At 39.1% G+C, this 17,134-nt stretch overlaps 1 protein-coding gene across 4 annotated transcripts; it reads right to left on the bottom strand.

Moving 5' to 3' along the window:
• Positions 1-699: 699 nt before the first annotated feature.
• On the bottom strand, positions 700-16,710 carry BAG1 (BAG cochaperone 1). 4 transcript variants are annotated; one of them, XR_011139815.1, is made up of 9 exons: positions 16,568-16,687; positions 13,156-13,284; positions 12,870-12,952; positions 12,078-12,191; positions 11,451-11,558; positions 11,152-11,289; positions 6,037-6,102; positions 2,632-2,694; positions 700-1,394 (listed from the first exon to the last, which is right to left on the bottom strand). XR_011139815.1 is itself a non-coding variant. In XM_068936255.1 (7 exons), exons 1-7 carry the CDS (start codon positions 16,608-16,610, stop codon positions 1,305-1,307), a joined length of 630 nt encoding a protein of 209 aa, XP_068792356.1. In that variant the 5' UTR covers positions 16,611-16,710; the 3' UTR covers positions 700-1,304. The 4 variants fall into 4 exon arrangements, 2 of the variants coding, with proteins under 2 accessions (XP_068792356.1, XP_068792357.1); XR_011139816.1 differs by lacking the exon at positions 11,152-11,289 and having other exon boundaries at positions 6,037-6,114; XM_068936255.1 differs by lacking the exons at positions 6,037-6,102; positions 11,152-11,289 and having other exon boundaries at positions 16,568-16,710.
• Positions 16,711-17,134: the final 424 nt, after the last annotated feature.

The following is a 17,134-nucleotide window of genomic DNA, read 5'->3' on the forward strand; positions in this document are numbered from 1 at the left end:
AAATATTGCAGGATAATCCTTTAATGGTTGTAACTTACTAGAAATTATCCTTCTAGACACATTCTCTTTTTTTAATCTTGTAAAGAGAGCTAATCACAAAACAGTCATACGCAGATAAAGACTCATTATCTAAGGGGCCATTTCTAAACATCCTCAGTCTCTGACTGACGTGAGATGAAGGAGCTCAGGTTTGTCACAGGAACAGGCTCCTACTGGTCAGTACGTCATCGGTCACTGGGTATGACAACAGACCTACCTATCAGAAGCGTCACTGAAAAAGCAGCCCCCATTGCAGGTAAGCCAGCTGTGAGCTGTAACTCACAATTGCAAGCACAGCTGCCTGCACCTGCTGGAACAGTTACTACCTCCTGCTAAAGTTCATTTTTCACCTACCAGGGCACGTATCTGTCTGCAAACATCAGTCAGAAACAATCACTGCAATTTTCCATTAAAAATTCAGTGAAACCAGAAGAGAAGCCAAAAATATCTTTTAAAATAGCTCCCTACTCATACCTTGTTTGAACTGAATCCTTGGTATATGAGCAGCATAAACGATCCCATTTCATTTCCCACCATAACTCAAGACGGAACACTAGAAATAAAAACGAGCTATAAAACACATGGTATATCAGAAATCCATGTTAAAAAAAATACACCTGTATCAAGGAGCTCAACAAGAACGTAAAGCACTACTCAAAATTAAGTACCATGCATGTTACAGTACATTCCATTTATTATGACAACTTAAGGCTAAAATAGGTATGACTCCCTTATAGTCAAGCTTTCTTATATTTATCAATGCATACAAACAATAAGTGGATACAAATGTGCGGTCTTTTTATTGCTCTGAACGGTCTACTAGAATGTTATACTTCCCCCGTTTGCTTTTTTTTCAATCAAATTGAAGTTCTACAATTGCAACTTATGGCATTTTTATGGTTATAGATCTTCTTTGATTTGAGCTGTAAATAAATTCCAAGACAGAGCAGACAAAATTGCCCATCACTGCAAACTTTGTTACTGAGTTAACTAAACACTCGTCCATAAGCTACATGACAATTCACCACAAATGTTATTTCTGCAGTTCTTTAGGAAGGATTGTTTTCTTTTCAGAATAATAGGTCTCTAACCAAGTGGCAAACATGACAACCAGCAAGTAATGATTGACTAGTACCAGTCTAACAGACTGGGCTTAAAAAAACAAAACAAAACAAAAAAAGCTGAATATGTGCTCCAAAACAAAGAGCAAACTTTTCTTCTTGCTCATAGAGCAATTATGTTTCCTAGTTAAGTAGAGCAATGCCTCATTCTGCCAGCGCCAAATTCTTTGATTGCAGCTTATCCATTTCTTGACCAATATTTCCTTCAATTGTATCACACTGGGCAAGAAAAGCCTGAAAACAGGAAACAAACAAATGTTATCAGGGATGCAATTACAGCAATGGTAGACTGCTTCTTAAGAACAGAAGCTAAAGTTTCCATCACGTAAAGAAGGCAATTCAACAGCCACCTCCCAGATCAGTTTTGATAACGGTTTATTACCAGTTTTATTTACTTAGAATCTAACAGAAACACGACAAGGCAACAGCATGGCTGTCCATCCTCACGAGTCCTGCCACTGAACCATTTCGAGTTAATCCAAAGTCCACAAACATCAGTAAGGATCAAAAAGGTTCAGACAAGGTGAGGCTTTAGTTTTAGACATAACTTTAAAACTCCTTCCTGTAACATATACTTCTGTAGTGCACTTTGTACCTAAAGCTATAACAGAAAAGCATTTCCACTGCAAAGTACTTCTTGGTAGCGTTTCCTCTAAAATGGGTACCTATTTAAAAATATTTAGGAAACATTTTTGATAATTATTTAATACATTTTACAATAAAAGACAAAACCTTGCAACTGTGTATATGAATGCAAGGTACATTCACAAACAATTTTCAGGAGTCTAACCTGTGACTGAAGCTAGTATAATACAAATCAAAACAGAAATATGAGTAGGATTACCACTCATTTATGGAAGTTTTCTTTTTTGGGGGTGGGGTAGAAATTCCAGCATTTAGTAACAAAACTCCAGATTAAGGTCTCTAAGGAAGCAAGGCCTAGGAAAATCTAAACATCACAACAGCAAAGCAACTAAAGAATCCAGCACAGCTGCTGTTCTGTACAGCTTTTACTTTAAAGGCTCGTTGTCTATAGAAAGTTGGTACATTGCAATAGACACTAAATTTTCCAAAGAACACCTCTAGCAAGGTGTTGCCCAGCTTCCAGTACGAGTCAGTTGGCGGCATTGTTGTGCCCAAATCTCAATCAGTACTCCAATCCACACAGATAAGGGGAAGAAAGAACGATTCTGTTTCCTTTTAAAGTAATGAGAATTGCTTCATATCATCAGGCAGCCATAAGGCCAATCGCTAATGTACATCACAAATACTATTTTAAAATAGTATGAACTGTTAACATCTGTATTTTCGTATGCTGCTTTATAAAAGTGTTAAGTACTACTTGAAAAGAGGTCATAAGAAATAGCATTGCAAGAAGAAATATTGCAAAAATCTAAGCTTTAAACATAGCTCTCAGTTTCACAGACTGTTGGTGTACAAGTGCTCAACAGAAATGGAAAAAAAAACTCACCTGAACCCTTTTCACCAAGCCTTTCTTTTTCAGTTTGCAATCACTGAAATTCTCTGGCAGATTCTGCAGTAAAATAAGTGAACAAGTTGATGCCGCTTAATCTTAAAACTAACGTATTAAATATACAGCGAAAGGTGAATGCATCAAAGAGCTGAATCCTCTTAACAGGCAACCTGAAAAGGGCGTGCCTGCTCAACAGGTATGATTACATATGAAAGAATTCAAAAGAAAAATAATTTCAAAAAAATCCTGGGATGTAGCATGATGACTGCACACAACTGAGCTAGCAAATTTACAACGTAGCTTCAGCTGATACACAGCAATAGACCACGTACACTCCCTTTGTCCACTGTGGCATATGTTAACTCTACTGCTGAGCATCAACTTTAGGTTTTTCAGAGACTACTGAAGAGAGTAATTTCTTACAAACACATCAACTCAATTACTCAGCTTCGTTGCAATGTATCATCAGTATATAATCAGTATAATGCCTGCATCAGTAATGCAGGCATTGCTAGTCTAAGCTGTAGGTCTGATCTTCTCTACAAATCTATTTATGGAAGGTAATAACTGTGTTGTACCCTGAAAGCTCTTAATTTAAGTCAAATTGCATGAGCTTCCATACTCCTTCCACCCAATTTATATATGTAATTTAGTGTATATCATCCTAGCAAGTTTTACATGCTTTTTCCTGTTGGAGATACGTTAAATTGGGTATTGGCGGGGGAGGGTGGTTTTAGAGTTTTTTGTTTTGTTTTGTTTTTGGAAACAGGTAAAACCAGTACAGATGATTATCACCATAAAAAGTTTATGTGAACATTCTCAGAAACATTGTGCTCTCACTGGCGGAAATGCAAAAAAGGTCACATCACACTTCGAGGTTACCCTACCTTTCCCTCTGTTTTATTTCACCTAAAATGCAAGTCCCATTGGGAAGTTCAGATATATAATTATTTGCAACACCCCGCCCCCCAAATTTTGTTTCTTTTAAAGTCCAGCCAAACATACACTGTCTTAAATACAGGAGTCTTGCACATAACTTAATATAGGAGTTAAAAATACACAAGACTTCACACCAAAAAACAGTCATTGTGAGAAGTGAAACTACGGGCCTAAAGAGATCCCAGGCAGTTCAAGGAGCAGAGATCACACTGCTCTGATATTTGCGCAGTGATTAGTACATTGTGGGTGGTATCAGACAATGAAATAATGATGGCCAGGCTCAGTACATACACCCTGCACCGGGGGCGAGGAGGAAACAGGCACACAGATTAAGCAGGAACTTATTCTTTCATTTTACTTCCAACAAGCCCTGGTTTAAAATCCCCACCACTCTCCTCCTACTCTCAGCTGGAAGAAGGAACATCGAATGCTGCTTCTTGTCGCCCAGGACAGTATGAAAGTTTGAAATGGGAATAACTGCTCCTACGCTAGCCTATTCCCAAGGTTAGGTTTTTTGGTTTATTTTCTTGGCTAGTTTTTGTAAGATAGGCGAGAGAAGGAATCTTCTGTTCCTGTAGTTCCAACTTCCATTTCTGTTGCTCCAGTGCCACTTGCAGTTTTCCCAAACAGCAGTATTATTAAGCTGATAAGACTCATATCAATTTTTAACACTTCCCTTGAGATTAGAAAAGGCATCTCCCCTTGCAGAGAGCTTTTATGTCAGATTGCACCTTCTGAAATAGCACCAGAAACTGGACCTACGCCTTTCAGGTTGAAAAATTATTAGCAGCATCAAAGGCACAAGAGAGGTCGGTCTGCAGGTTAATAGAGACATCCTTCCAAATGCAAACTATCTTGCAAACAGAGATAGAAAAGTCTAAAAACTAAAAGTTATGTTTTTTTCAGAAATTGAGGGTCCTTCTCTTATTACCAGAAACATTCTTCAGTTTGTCCCAAGAAACAGTTTCCTTTCTATGACCTATCTATCCTTTCCATCGCCTCTTTTATTTTGAGAGAAAGGGGAGGAAAAGTTATCATCGAGTTAATTCCAAGAATTTATTATTCACAATGTCTAAGCTCCCACAGAAGCCTGTTTTACACTGGTCACTTTCTTCATTTATGTAGCATGGCCTCAAGCCCTTTGGATTTACAGCACAGGATAGATTCAGAAGCCATTACCACATTTTCAACAACTGTCTAAATAAATGAAAGCTCCATTTCACTAGTGGCCCGTGTCCATTTTCCAAAGCACTTTTCTTTTTTTTTTAAACTGTTGATTTTAGGAGCTACATTGCTCTAAAAAGTGTATTTTCCGGTACCGTGTACCGTAATAAACCCTTGCTCACTGCAGCATGCTAAACCTGCACGTCTCTTCCCAAGAAGCAGGACATTGAGAAAAGATTTTACTATATGCTTTTCTTTCAGAAACTGAATGCTCCAAAGACGTTACACAACACCTGAAAAGTTAGTTTAAAGCTGTGGATGCGTCTTCTTCAAATACTCGTTTTAGCTCACAAATAAAAATGAAGGCCTTTTGAAAACTTACAGCTGTCACAGAAAAAAAAAAAGGAAAGAAAAATTATTATAAAGGTATATGAAGTATTCTAATGCATCTTGTTCATGACATCGGACCCTGTAACCACAAGAGGAAACACTCCCATTTTTCCCTTGGTTTTCTACAAAGCAATTCATTTTTGAAATGAAAAAAAATATGATGAGAAGCATTTGACACGAGGAAAGTATTTGATGCCTAGTATCTGACCCCGTAACTTGCAATAACCTGGAAAAACAAAGATCAGTTAGGCCTAATTATTAATAGTTGATTCTCACCAGCAAATGAATATCTCCCTATGTCACAGAAATTCAATGCCTTGAAGCTTTCCATGACACAGCATTTATTAATAATCAAATTAAAAATGAAATAATATGCTAGCTCAGTTACATTGTCCATGCCTTCTTGTTACCTCCCTTTGTTCAGAGCTTTTTATCTCAGATGGGACCTTCAGAAAGGTTTTGGCCTATGTAAGAATTCCTACCAATCTGCAATAGCAAATTAGCAAACAATTCTCTATTATCAGAATAGGTCTAAGTTAGCTATCAATACCAGATAGGGAAATCCAGGTGGGCTTACCACTTCAATACCCGTTTCAGAAACAAATATTGGTAACTGGAGGAAAACTCTGAAATCTGAGCATAAGGACAATATTCAGATCATTTCTATTTTGGACAACATTTTTCAAAACTGTTTTTTAAACCCATCTGTGCATGCAAAATCCTACGTGTGTTTGCACGCCCTCATAGCTGTTTTTAAAATCACACCTTCTAAAGCCCTAGGCAAAGACATGGAACTGGAAGTCCTGAATTCACTATCTATCAAAACTGCTTAAAAGGTATTTTGCAATCAAATTAGTAAAGCTTACAAATCTTAACATCAAATTAAATCTCACAGTCTCTCTGTTTTACCTTAGTCAGCTTACGTCTCCTCTCCAGGAATACGTTGTCCAACTATTCAGGGTTTAACAGGTGAAGCTGGCAATAAACCTTAAGTCACAATAACATTTCAATATTTAATTAAAATCAAGTTTAATTTATATATTTTTTAAAAAGTAACTTAACCTAGGCAGTGCTTATGCAAAGCTCTTGCTAAATGTATATCTTGGAGCATTTCTTGCAGAGCGATCGTTTGGGTTAGTAGACGGCTTTCCACTGCACAGCGTATTGTCATTCATATAGCAAGTCTCTTATTTGCATTCTACTTTCTCTGTGACAAAACCCTGTTCAAGCCTCACAGTATAAGCTGTTCAAGCTTTGCGTAGAAGCTCTTAAACTTTTGAGCGCTGACTGCAGTGCTGGCTTTACCCAGCAACTTCGGTAGAACTCCTACTTCTTCCATAGCTTTTGTTTGGTTGTTTTTTTCGCTAACACAGGTTATCAGTTTTTTCCCCTCCAACAGAAACAACCTGAGTCCCCCTATTACCACTGGCTATCTCCCACCTCATATCCCAAATTCAGAGCTGCTTAACCACACCTCTTTGAGGGTTCTAACCATGTGGATACATTGACTTTACAAGTTATACCTTCAAAAATTCAGGTGTTGTATGCGCGATACTCACGCTTCGCAACAGATTGTTAAAAAAAAAAAAAAATCACCCTTTACAATACGGAATTCATGTGGGTGTGTTTTCTTGCCTCTGCATCCTCTCTATTCTTGAGTGTCCTTTTAACTATAAACCCAGGTGTCCTCTTTCCTGAACACTGCTTCTTACAAAAAACAGACTCTCTCTTCATTCCTTTCCCATCTCCCAATAAAACAACGTCCCTTTGCTGTGGAACATCACCTTTCAGCTTTGCTCATGCTTCCTCTGCTACAGGAGCACTTACAATAATGATTTTTAAGCTTAGTGTTACCACCCCATCTTTGCTCTCCTATTTAGCTATTTCATACTTCCCCAGTCAGAGGCCCCAGAAGATAAGATCCAGTTTATAGCACTGTAATGAGCAAATACACAAAATAAATGCTAGTCAAATTTATCATTTATGAACCAAAGGGATAGCTTTTTAAAAAAAAGTGTCCCCCACACTAGCAGTCAATAGCAACAATATCAGAAATCTGAAAGGTTTCTAGCTATCCGGCTGATTAAAACAAAAAACAACAACAAAAAATCATTCTACCACACACAGCACCAATCCTAATGACTTACAGGAATTTTTGCTGACACCATTGTCCATTTAGCAAGAAGGTTTTTTGCTTTTTACATTACAGTATCTTAAAAAACCTTAACACAATGTACGGTATTTTAGTGCGTAATTTTTACTGAGTCCCACTCCTTCACTATTTATTTATTAAATTGGTTAATTGGGTAAGCATATTATGTTGACACCAAAACCTTCTCATCTAAGTAGACATTCGAGCAGCTTCATTAAAAGCAGCTTTTAAAAGGCTGCATTTGTCAACAGGTTTTCTGAATGCATAAGAGGTAATTAGGTGCTCTACTCTCACTGAGGGATGATGGCACTTTCATGCGCCTTGTGCTTTAGAAAAATATTCCCCTTTGACTTTACGCTTATGATCCATATTAAGACATTTTAAAATTAAGATAAGTAATGCCTATCAAATGTTTAATGATCCAAATAAAATCAAAGATTCAGAAGTAAGCTCACATCACTCCAATGGTAAATGGTAAAACTTCATAGAAGCTTGGGAAGTGTTTGTTAAAGGCACAATAACACTATTTGCAGAATAATTTCTTCTCTAATCCTTGGAATGTTAATTAAGCATTGGTTTACCAGATGACAAGAACAGCAAGGACAAGATGAAAATAAAAAAGCTTCTCAACATAATTATTTCGGTACAGTAATTCGATTAACTTTTATAGAAGAATTATAACAACAACAACAACAAAATCCTCAAGAAAGATTACTCACATTTATATCCTGATGGCCACAAAATTCGTTATGTTATCAATACCAATATGTCCAATTTGACAGGGGATTTTGCAGTTAACGTCCGTAAACAAAAAAGCCTGTGACTTTATTTCAAGAAATTTAGTAAGAAACCATCTTGAGAACAAAGCGATCTCTCAGGTTGCAAAATCAAAGACAGACTTCAAGTAAGGCTGTGTAATGTTCGGCTGAGTAGGCTGACAAGAAGGGCACAGTATCAGGCTTGTGAGTTTAAATTTTCCTACTGATCTTAGGAAAGTTTTCCTGTCTTTCCTTTGTCACGGTAATTGGTCTAAAAAACCGTGCCAGCTAATCAAGTCAGGCATTTTCTGCTTCCTGAGATTTGTAGTAAGTAGTATGCTTTGACTTTTACTCCTGGACCAAGTGTTTTAATTGCTGAAATAAACACATTTCTGATGATGCACAGAGATAAATCCTCAACTGCTGAGCAAAACTAATTTGTATTCTTCCTGAAAAATATTCAATGATTTGTGGCTTGTGCAAAGGCTAGACTGTTGCACAATATTTAAAAATTTGTTAGATGCTTATAAGATTCCACCCCCCGCCCCGTAGAAGTAGTAGCTATTTTTAACCAAATGTTTAACATTAAAATGCTTAAGTTGCAGGTACTCATCCCAGAGACCTCCCTTCGAGACTTTGCTTTTGCACTTTTTGCAGTGACAACATCATATCTTTCCTCCTCCACTCCAATATTGTAGGACTATTGAACTACTACTGCCACTTCCTGACTCACTTTTTTAAAGCTATAGCTCTTGAACACATGGAGTCTAACAAAAAGGATTATTAGTTCCAAATTCAGCTCCTTTAATTAATGATATGTCTGCTCACAGTTACGATGGAACCACTCCTAGAACAGACAGAAAATAGTATGTGGTCTTCACCTGTTAGCTATCTTAATACCACACAAACCTGATTTGGCATCAAGCTCGCTGTTCTTAGTTGATCCAAACAATGTATAACGCCCAAGACATTTTAAAGTGTTTTCACAACAATTCTGCCAAAGAAACAAACTGGAATATTTATGATGCGAAATTGTTAGTACGTTTCCTTTCTACAATACATTCACTCTTCCATCTTGGCAGAAAATAGCTCAATTACTTTTTCTTGAATATGCTGCTGATTCAATCAGTAGCACATTTAAATAATCAATGACATTCAAGAGATTTTTCAAGCCTTCCTTTTTACTAGGGTAACACAAGGACTATTAAGGAGTGTATAAAACATTTCAGATACACAGAGAAATCGCTTTCTGGAAGCTTTTCACTTTTCTGCTTTACAATTTTGCTTTTTCTATTTACCATTTTTTCCATCCAATTTCTTACTTCAGTGGCACCTCTTTATTGCTCAAACACATTCCTCAATACTGTTCTGTGTTGCTACAATGGCAGTACATTTAAGTAATACCTTCATAAAGTGGAGCCTCTTCATCTGATCTGGTGTAATAACAGTACAATAAAGGGCTAAGTTTTATGTAAAGATTCCATATCTTATCTGTAAGATTTCCCAGAAGACAGCCAAATTCAGTTTTCATGATAAAAAAACAGAGCCTTATTAGAACACTAAGAAAAACAAATACGGAGGTTAGTCCTAAAAAACGTACCTTCATCCACTGCTACAAGAAGCCCTAATTTTCATTACACCCTTAAAAATACGATGCTGGTCAATGTCAGCTTCTAGGTTCTTCTACAGTGAGGTAAAAGACAACTATTGCCAACATTAAAAGATATTAATCATGATTATTTTTAGCTCTGACTGCTCCACTCCCACAAAAGTGAGGCAATTTGCTGAATTGAAACAAGAAGTCACCAGCTTATAAACTTCCTAAAATCTTTTACTAAACCTAGAAGTCCATGTCGCATACTATCTAGGCCATCTTGGATAAGGGGATGTTTAAATCATGCAAGAAGCACCAGAATCAAAAGAAAACTTGGTAAACTGAGCTTGGATTAATGAGGAAGCAATGAAGAGGGGCTTTCAAGGCTGCTGACTAGGTTCCAGAGCTGTAAATCAGCATACAAACACTACCTTTTTCTAAATAGGACATGGTACCAGAAATAAGCTTTGATCCCACCCAAATAAGTCAGTTGTCACCTCATTGCTATTTTCCACGGTAACACATAGAAAATCTGCCACTTCAAACAAGGAATCAGTTGTATTAAGTCTGTATGTCTGATCGCATTCAAGAACTGATGAAGACTATTGAAAGTTGAAGATCTCAAAATACTGAACTACTTTTTTCTTTTAACTATAACATACAAGAAAAATTAAAACATACTTAGAACTGTCAGCTGTTACAAGCATAAAGCTAAACTCCTGGCAGCAAACAGCAAAGTCTAACTTACCATTAAAGTTGCAGGGTATGAAAGGAAGAAATAAGTTAGCAAGCTCCCCGCCACTCCCAACAACACAAACCATACAATGCGGGCCAATTCAAAAAATTACTCTTTGACATAGCTGGCTGCTCAACTTTTTCAAAATACCAATCGATTAAAATCCATTTGTTTCACAGACTGTAGATATTTGTATAAAAACTTGCTGAAATAAACCCATAAAGGGTCATTGGGCAAAAGGAGTCAACTCAAATACATCACTACCACAGAAAAGCAGCATGGTGTTCCTTCAGAATAGGAATTTATGATCACGATACGCAACAGAATTAGACAACGAAGTGAAAGAGAATGACCCAACAGACGCAGAAACTGAATAACAAAACACCCTAGTAGTCACCATCTAGGGCAAGTCCCTTATTCTCACCTAGCTCTCAGTTCCCACATTACACAGAGAGATACATATTATACTCTAGAAGGATATTGCACGGTTATGATCCATTAATGTCTGTGAAGTGCTTGGATAAACTCCAGAACATTTCAGATAAAGAACCCAGTCCTCAGTATGCAGACATCTTGAATAAAAGTACTGTCAGTCCACATAGGACTGACCAGAAAATTCTTCAGGAATTCAGGAAAATTCTCCTTGTTCTTAAGCAATAAAGAAAAAGTGCTTCTGCTTTTTTTTTTTATGCCGTCCCCTCAAGACCTTCACTGTTACCATAAAGTTTAACGTAACAGGTTTTGTCAAGACAAACTACAAGGGTAAAACTTGAGTAAAGGATACCCATTTCATGTAGTCTTAACAGGCTGTTGCCCAATATGAAGCTCTTCTGTAGAATGGGGATGCATACACAGGCATTAATGTCACCATTTAGAAATAGATGCTGCCAAGTAGCCTTTTGGAGAAATACAGGGGCAAGAGCTGGATATTAAAGAAAAAAAATGAGCAAACCAATTAACTAACTTTAAAAAGCAAAATATATTTGTTAGTATTTTAAAATATCAAATAAATTATACTAAAGATTTATTCTTAAAAGTAAACTTCTTTCGGGATATGATGCCTTTCTGTTATTCTTTACTTACAATGGCATCTATCTGTTCCAGGACCTTCATGAACTGCTCTGCAGTTCCTTTTATCCTCTTGTCCAGCTTTTTCAGAGCTTCTGCCTGGAGATCCTTTGCTAAAAAACCCTGAGGAAGCAAAAGAGGGAAGAAAAGATAACATCATTCCACATCCTGAAGACTACTCAGCTTAGAAAAATTTGTCAATCCACTGCAGCAGAAAATATTTTTTACTATTTCTATAGTTTCGGGTACAATAAAAACCTCCAATTTCAATTTGTATTCTGTCAATGCTTGAAATACTAACTGTAAGATCTACTAGGTTTTCTTAAAAGATTAAAGAAAACTCAAAGGAACAGCCATTCGCCTTTGAATTTTGAGAGAACTGTTCATGTTTTTCTAGATCTAAAGAATATCATTTGTTCCATATGTAACAATATTTACCTTTTTCCAAACCGTGCCATACATCTCCCTATTTTGAAAACACACAAACAGTATTTGAAGTTTAGTAAGAATTTTACAGGTGCCTTGGAAAGCCAAAAAGGACAGCTTACTACTGACCGTACAAAACCCTCAAGCAGTATTTTTTAAAATACGTATTTAAAAAACAGTTTTGCAAATATTTAAAATGATACAGAGCTGACGTACCTTCTGGATACTTGTGAACTCTTTATTAACTTCCTCTAACTTATTAGCTATTTGCTCCACTGACTTCTCCAAATCTTTTAACTTCTTTAATTCAGCCTCTTCCTCTGGACTATTCTGTGTATTCAAAAGCATAAAAGTCATAACGGCGGAACAAATAGAGTCACTACGTAGCTAAAGAGCAGCAACAGTGTGATACAGAAGTGAAGGCTTTTGCTGACTTAAGACAAATATTACACTGGGGTTATTCTTTCCATACTTTAGTACCTACGAAACAAGCTGCTTCCAAAGCTTTACAACAAATTTAGTGGCAACCTCTATAAACACATTAAAGGAGACTAATTTGAAGAGAAAATGAAAAGTGCAAATATTTTTCTTTTATTAGCTTTCGTATCTTGCAAGTAACACAGGAGGTAATATATGAGGAGATACTACTTTGCCCTCTACTTGAGAAAGCCAGTCACAGGTCACTTGACTAGAAGTAACCCAGCAGACACAGCAGCTACAGGTTTGTTGCTGTTGTTTTTCAACCAGAAAAATAAGACGGACAGAACAGTGCATCAGCGCACATGAGGTTCATGAGTGCTGACAAGCCACAGATTAAGCAGAAGTTTGTCAATACTGTATTTTCAGAAAGCTGCAGAGTTATTTGCAGTGCAACGTGAGATTGAACACAGCTTTCTGGGTATGTACACAAGATGAGTTTTACACTGAAACCTATATCCATGTTCAAGAGTTGAGCTACTAATAGAAATTAGGATAACGTAAGAAAAAACTTCTGAAGGCAACACTTACCCTTTTCCCAATCAACATGACTTTGCAACCGTTTTTAACACCAAGTGCTGACAAAGGTTGTTCCATTTCTTTCAGAGACTTTCCTAAACGGAATGAGAGAGAGAGAGAGAGAAAAAAAAAAAAAACAGTCAAAATATTAGTAATAACAGTGATACTTTCAACTGTTCCGTCCAAGTCCTAAAAATTAAAGTGTTAAGCATGCCTTTTTAAAAACATTCAGAATATGGATATCAAAGTAAGATGAAAGCTACCCTCTAAAAGAAAAACGGACAGATGTGTAAGTTACCTTTGTATATCAGTTTCTGAAAAGGAACGGGAACACCAGTGACTTGTTCAATAAGTAGAGCCATGTCTTGTAGTGTAGGTTCACCATCTTCCTGATGAGAAGCAACCTGAATACTGTGCTTTTCGTTACCTAACAAAAACAGAATAACAGTAACATCTATTGTCACTTAGAAAATATTAGGTGGAATCACTTTCTAATACATTTTTCCGTGGAGGCAGAAAGTTCTCAAATCACTGATACTCATGTACAATCTTAATCTAAATCACAGGGTTCTATTGCAATTCCTTCATCTTAGTTACTCACCTCAGCTGAAAATATATACATTCTTTTAACCTAATAACCTGAAGAGTTGGGCAAGGAGAAATCTATTGACTATAACGCCCCTGATAAAAAAGAGAGGGTGGATAATATTTAAGAATGCAGCTGGTCCAGGCATCGTGCAAGCTGAAGAATGGAAGCCCAGACTTTCATGATCTGCTTCATTTCCTACTTGCAGGAACTTGCAATGACATGAATCCTGGGGAATCGGAGATGACTTAACACTTCCTTTGCTCCCTATTCCTTAGGCATGAGAAACAACCAACGTTTCCCTGTCTCCCCTCTAGTGGGCCATCTGAAAGAACTCTCACAGTCTGAAGATGGCTTCTCCCCATAATACATCTTAATAGCACATTTAGCTCCAAGCAAATCTGCAGTCACTGGTTCCAAGCTTCAAATGAGTTCTAGTGAGGGTCTTCAAAGTCTAAATCATTGCAATCTTGAAGAGGCTTATCATTTAATTCCCAAAATCTTGAGAGACTCTAGCCCTTAAATCCCCTATTAGTTTCATTCGACTTATCAGGGATTTTGGGCACAGTCAGAGTATGGTTTCATGAGAGCAGGTCAGCCAATGTAACAACCTACGGTCTCTGAAAAGGGATAGGTCCCATTTCCAGCTGAATGTTTGTGCTGCTTACTTTGCTCTGGCTCTTGTCAGGCAAGCTCACTAACTTTCACTCACTAACCTAGACAAAAACTAACTGGACATACACGTGTGCATGAACCAGTAATTTGCTCTACTCCAGACAAGCGAGTCAGTTTTGTCCAGCTACAGTCCAAAAAGCGTCAGAACCTGGGCAGGGCAGGGATGAGACTACATGGCCAGAAATGAGTAACACTAGCGCCTCGACAGCCCGCACTATCAGTGAGCTGATATGCAGCCTCAGCCGCCTTGTCTCAGCCTGGTCAGCTACTGCTTAATGGAGTATCCTGTTCAGACTCCCCCAGATCACTGAGATTCAGATGTGCAATAAACAGCAGGAAATCCTCAGAATAAAAGGACTATGTCAGTTCATCTCTTCTTACTGACTGATTGTGCTTTCTGTAACCCTTATGGGGTTCCTGTAACGCTTAAGGCCTGCCATCTTAAAACATCCACAGAAATTAGCCACCGCTGGCTGCAAGGGAACTAAGATAGACGTTTTTCAGTTTACAGGAAGAGAGTACTGTAACAGCCATCAGAAAGAAAACTGTCCTCATGCCACTAATTTGAAACACACATATCTTTTGCAAAAGAAGAGTGCCATAAACATCTATTTTAACGTGTTTTGGTCTCCCAGGGTTATACAACAAGCTACACAGAAACCTCAAGAACTTGCAAACTCCAACAACGTTCTGGAATACAAAAATGGTTTTCAGCTCAAAATCTTACTACACCAGCTCTCCCTCAAGCACTTTCGACAAACAGACCTCATTCCCAATTCGTTTTGAAAAATACAGAGAATGTAAGTCCTACTCCTGATATATTTCAAAACATTGCTTTGGTACATTTATCTGCTCTGTGTAAGAGGTCTGCAGTTGAGAAAAAAAAAAAAAAAACAAGAAAGGAGGAAAAGCTAGCTGAAGCTTGCTTTGCAATGAAAACAGCTTTAATTACAAATTATGAATAACACTTTAGTCTTACTATAGCACAAGTTATACTGTCAATTCACTGCTGAGTGAAATCACCACGAAAAACACCTCACAGGTTAGAGCTGGTATCACAACTGATCAGTTTGTTTCTGTAAATGACAACATTGCTTTAAAATCTCAGACAATGCAAATTTCCCAAGTCTTTTGGAAAACCTCCAATACATCTTGAAAAACGAGATCAATTCAATGACTTTTGGATTGTACAGTGATACATTCTTTCTTAAGCCTTAATTATTTCCATCATTCCTCACCTTCACTCACACACAAAATTAATTATTACTCACACACAATATCAATAAAAATATTTGCTCAAAGTGGTAAACAAGCACCCAACATCAACAGGTATAAACCGGACAGCTGTAGTCCAGGATGAAGGATGCCTTCTACCTGCGATGAATGACAAAGTAATTACCATATAAGAAAACGACTGGATGGATAAAGGTATTCCCAGATAAGAAGACTGTTGGCAAACAGCAAGATGCTGGAATTATAAATTGAGCGCTCTGAAGGAAAGTAGGCATCATCTTCGGAAATGAAAATCCCTCTTCTCAAATGGAGTTCTCCAAAGGCATCAACACACACGTGGATCACAAAGATTCAAGTACATTATTCCACAGGGTCCCTCACCAAAGACTCTTAAATAGGCTAAGCTGCCAAGCACTAGAGAAACTCTTTCACATAGTAAAATAACCAACAGGTTGAAAACAGAAATAAGCAAACAGAAATAAGCAGTAAGCTCTGCAGGTAAAAAGAATCTCACCAATGAAGTACTAAAGGGACTGGAGTAGAGTTGTCACTGTTCAATTATTAAAAAATAAAAAATCCATAAAACAGTCACAAGTTCTGTGAACACAACTCACTGATGAATAATTTTTAACACCCTACTGTCCTCAGGGCGTTCTTCCTAATGCCTAACCTAAACCAACGTCGTTATAACTTAAGTAAAATATTTCTTGCCCTATTTTTAGGAACTGTAGCATCAAGGGCATCCTTAACTCTTTGCACGTTTATTTGAAGACTTAACCGTGTGTTTCCCTTCCCCCTTTCCCCCCCTTCAGTGTCGCCTCTCCAGGGGAAAGCTCAGTTGTCTCAACATACCCTTCAGCGACCCGTTTCAGCAGCTCGGCACCCGGCCGTCATGACCAGGAAATTATCTCTTGCTGCTGCAGCCTCCCATCTCACTAACCACAACTTTTCAAGCTTCGTCAGCAAAGGAGGAGACAGCCCAACAGGCAGCGCCTGCTTTCAATGCACGCCACTGGCCTCAGCTCCGCGACACACGTCGCCCAGAGCAAGGCTGCTCCAGAAGAGGGAAGGCGGCTCCCTCCTCTGCGGGCCGGGCCGGGCCGGGCCGGGCCGGGCCGGGCCGGGCCGGGCCGGGCCTCCCCCCCCCCGCCCCGGCGCGACCCGACGCCCGGGCGCTGCGGGGACCCGCGGCCGCTCTTTCTGAGGCGCTTCTTACTGTAGGTGACGGTGACGGTAACCGGGGCTCCGGGCGCCGCCATCTCACCCTCACCAGCAGGAAAACGTCTCTCGGCCCTTCCGGCAGCGCGCCGGAAGCGCGTCACTCCCGCGTGGGGCGCTGCCCCGAGCCTTCCCCGCCCCGGCGCCGGGCGGGGTGACGTCACCGCGCGCCGGGGGGGGGGGCAAGCCCTCCCCGTTCTCCTCCTCTTCCGGGAAGGAGGGCGGCTGCAGCAGGGCTCAGCCTCCGGCCGCCGCCCGCCCGCCGAGCCCCTTTCCCGCAGCGGCTCCTGCGCGTACCTCACCCCACCGCAGTCTCATGCCTCCCTTTTCACTTTAGGCAGCACACAGCTGCGTCGCCCAGCTTCAGCTTTCCACCAACGACCCCCCCCCCCCCAAAAAAACCCGCCAAAGCATCCGGTAAGCCAGCTCGGGTAACCTTTGGTTCCCGGGGCGGCTCGGCAGCAGCTGGCGCAGTGCTTCCGCTCCAGTACCAGGCGGTTATGCTGCTACATAACCTGCAAGCAGACTTCTTCAGCAGGAGGAACGCCCGTCCTGAAACTATCAG

Source organism: Struthio camelus, chromosome 2, assembly GCF_040807025.1.
Source record: "Struthio camelus isolate bStrCam1 chromosome 2, bStrCam1.hap1, whole genome shotgun sequence".
NCBI lineage: Eukaryota > Metazoa > Chordata > Aves > Struthioniformes > Struthionidae > Struthio > Struthio camelus.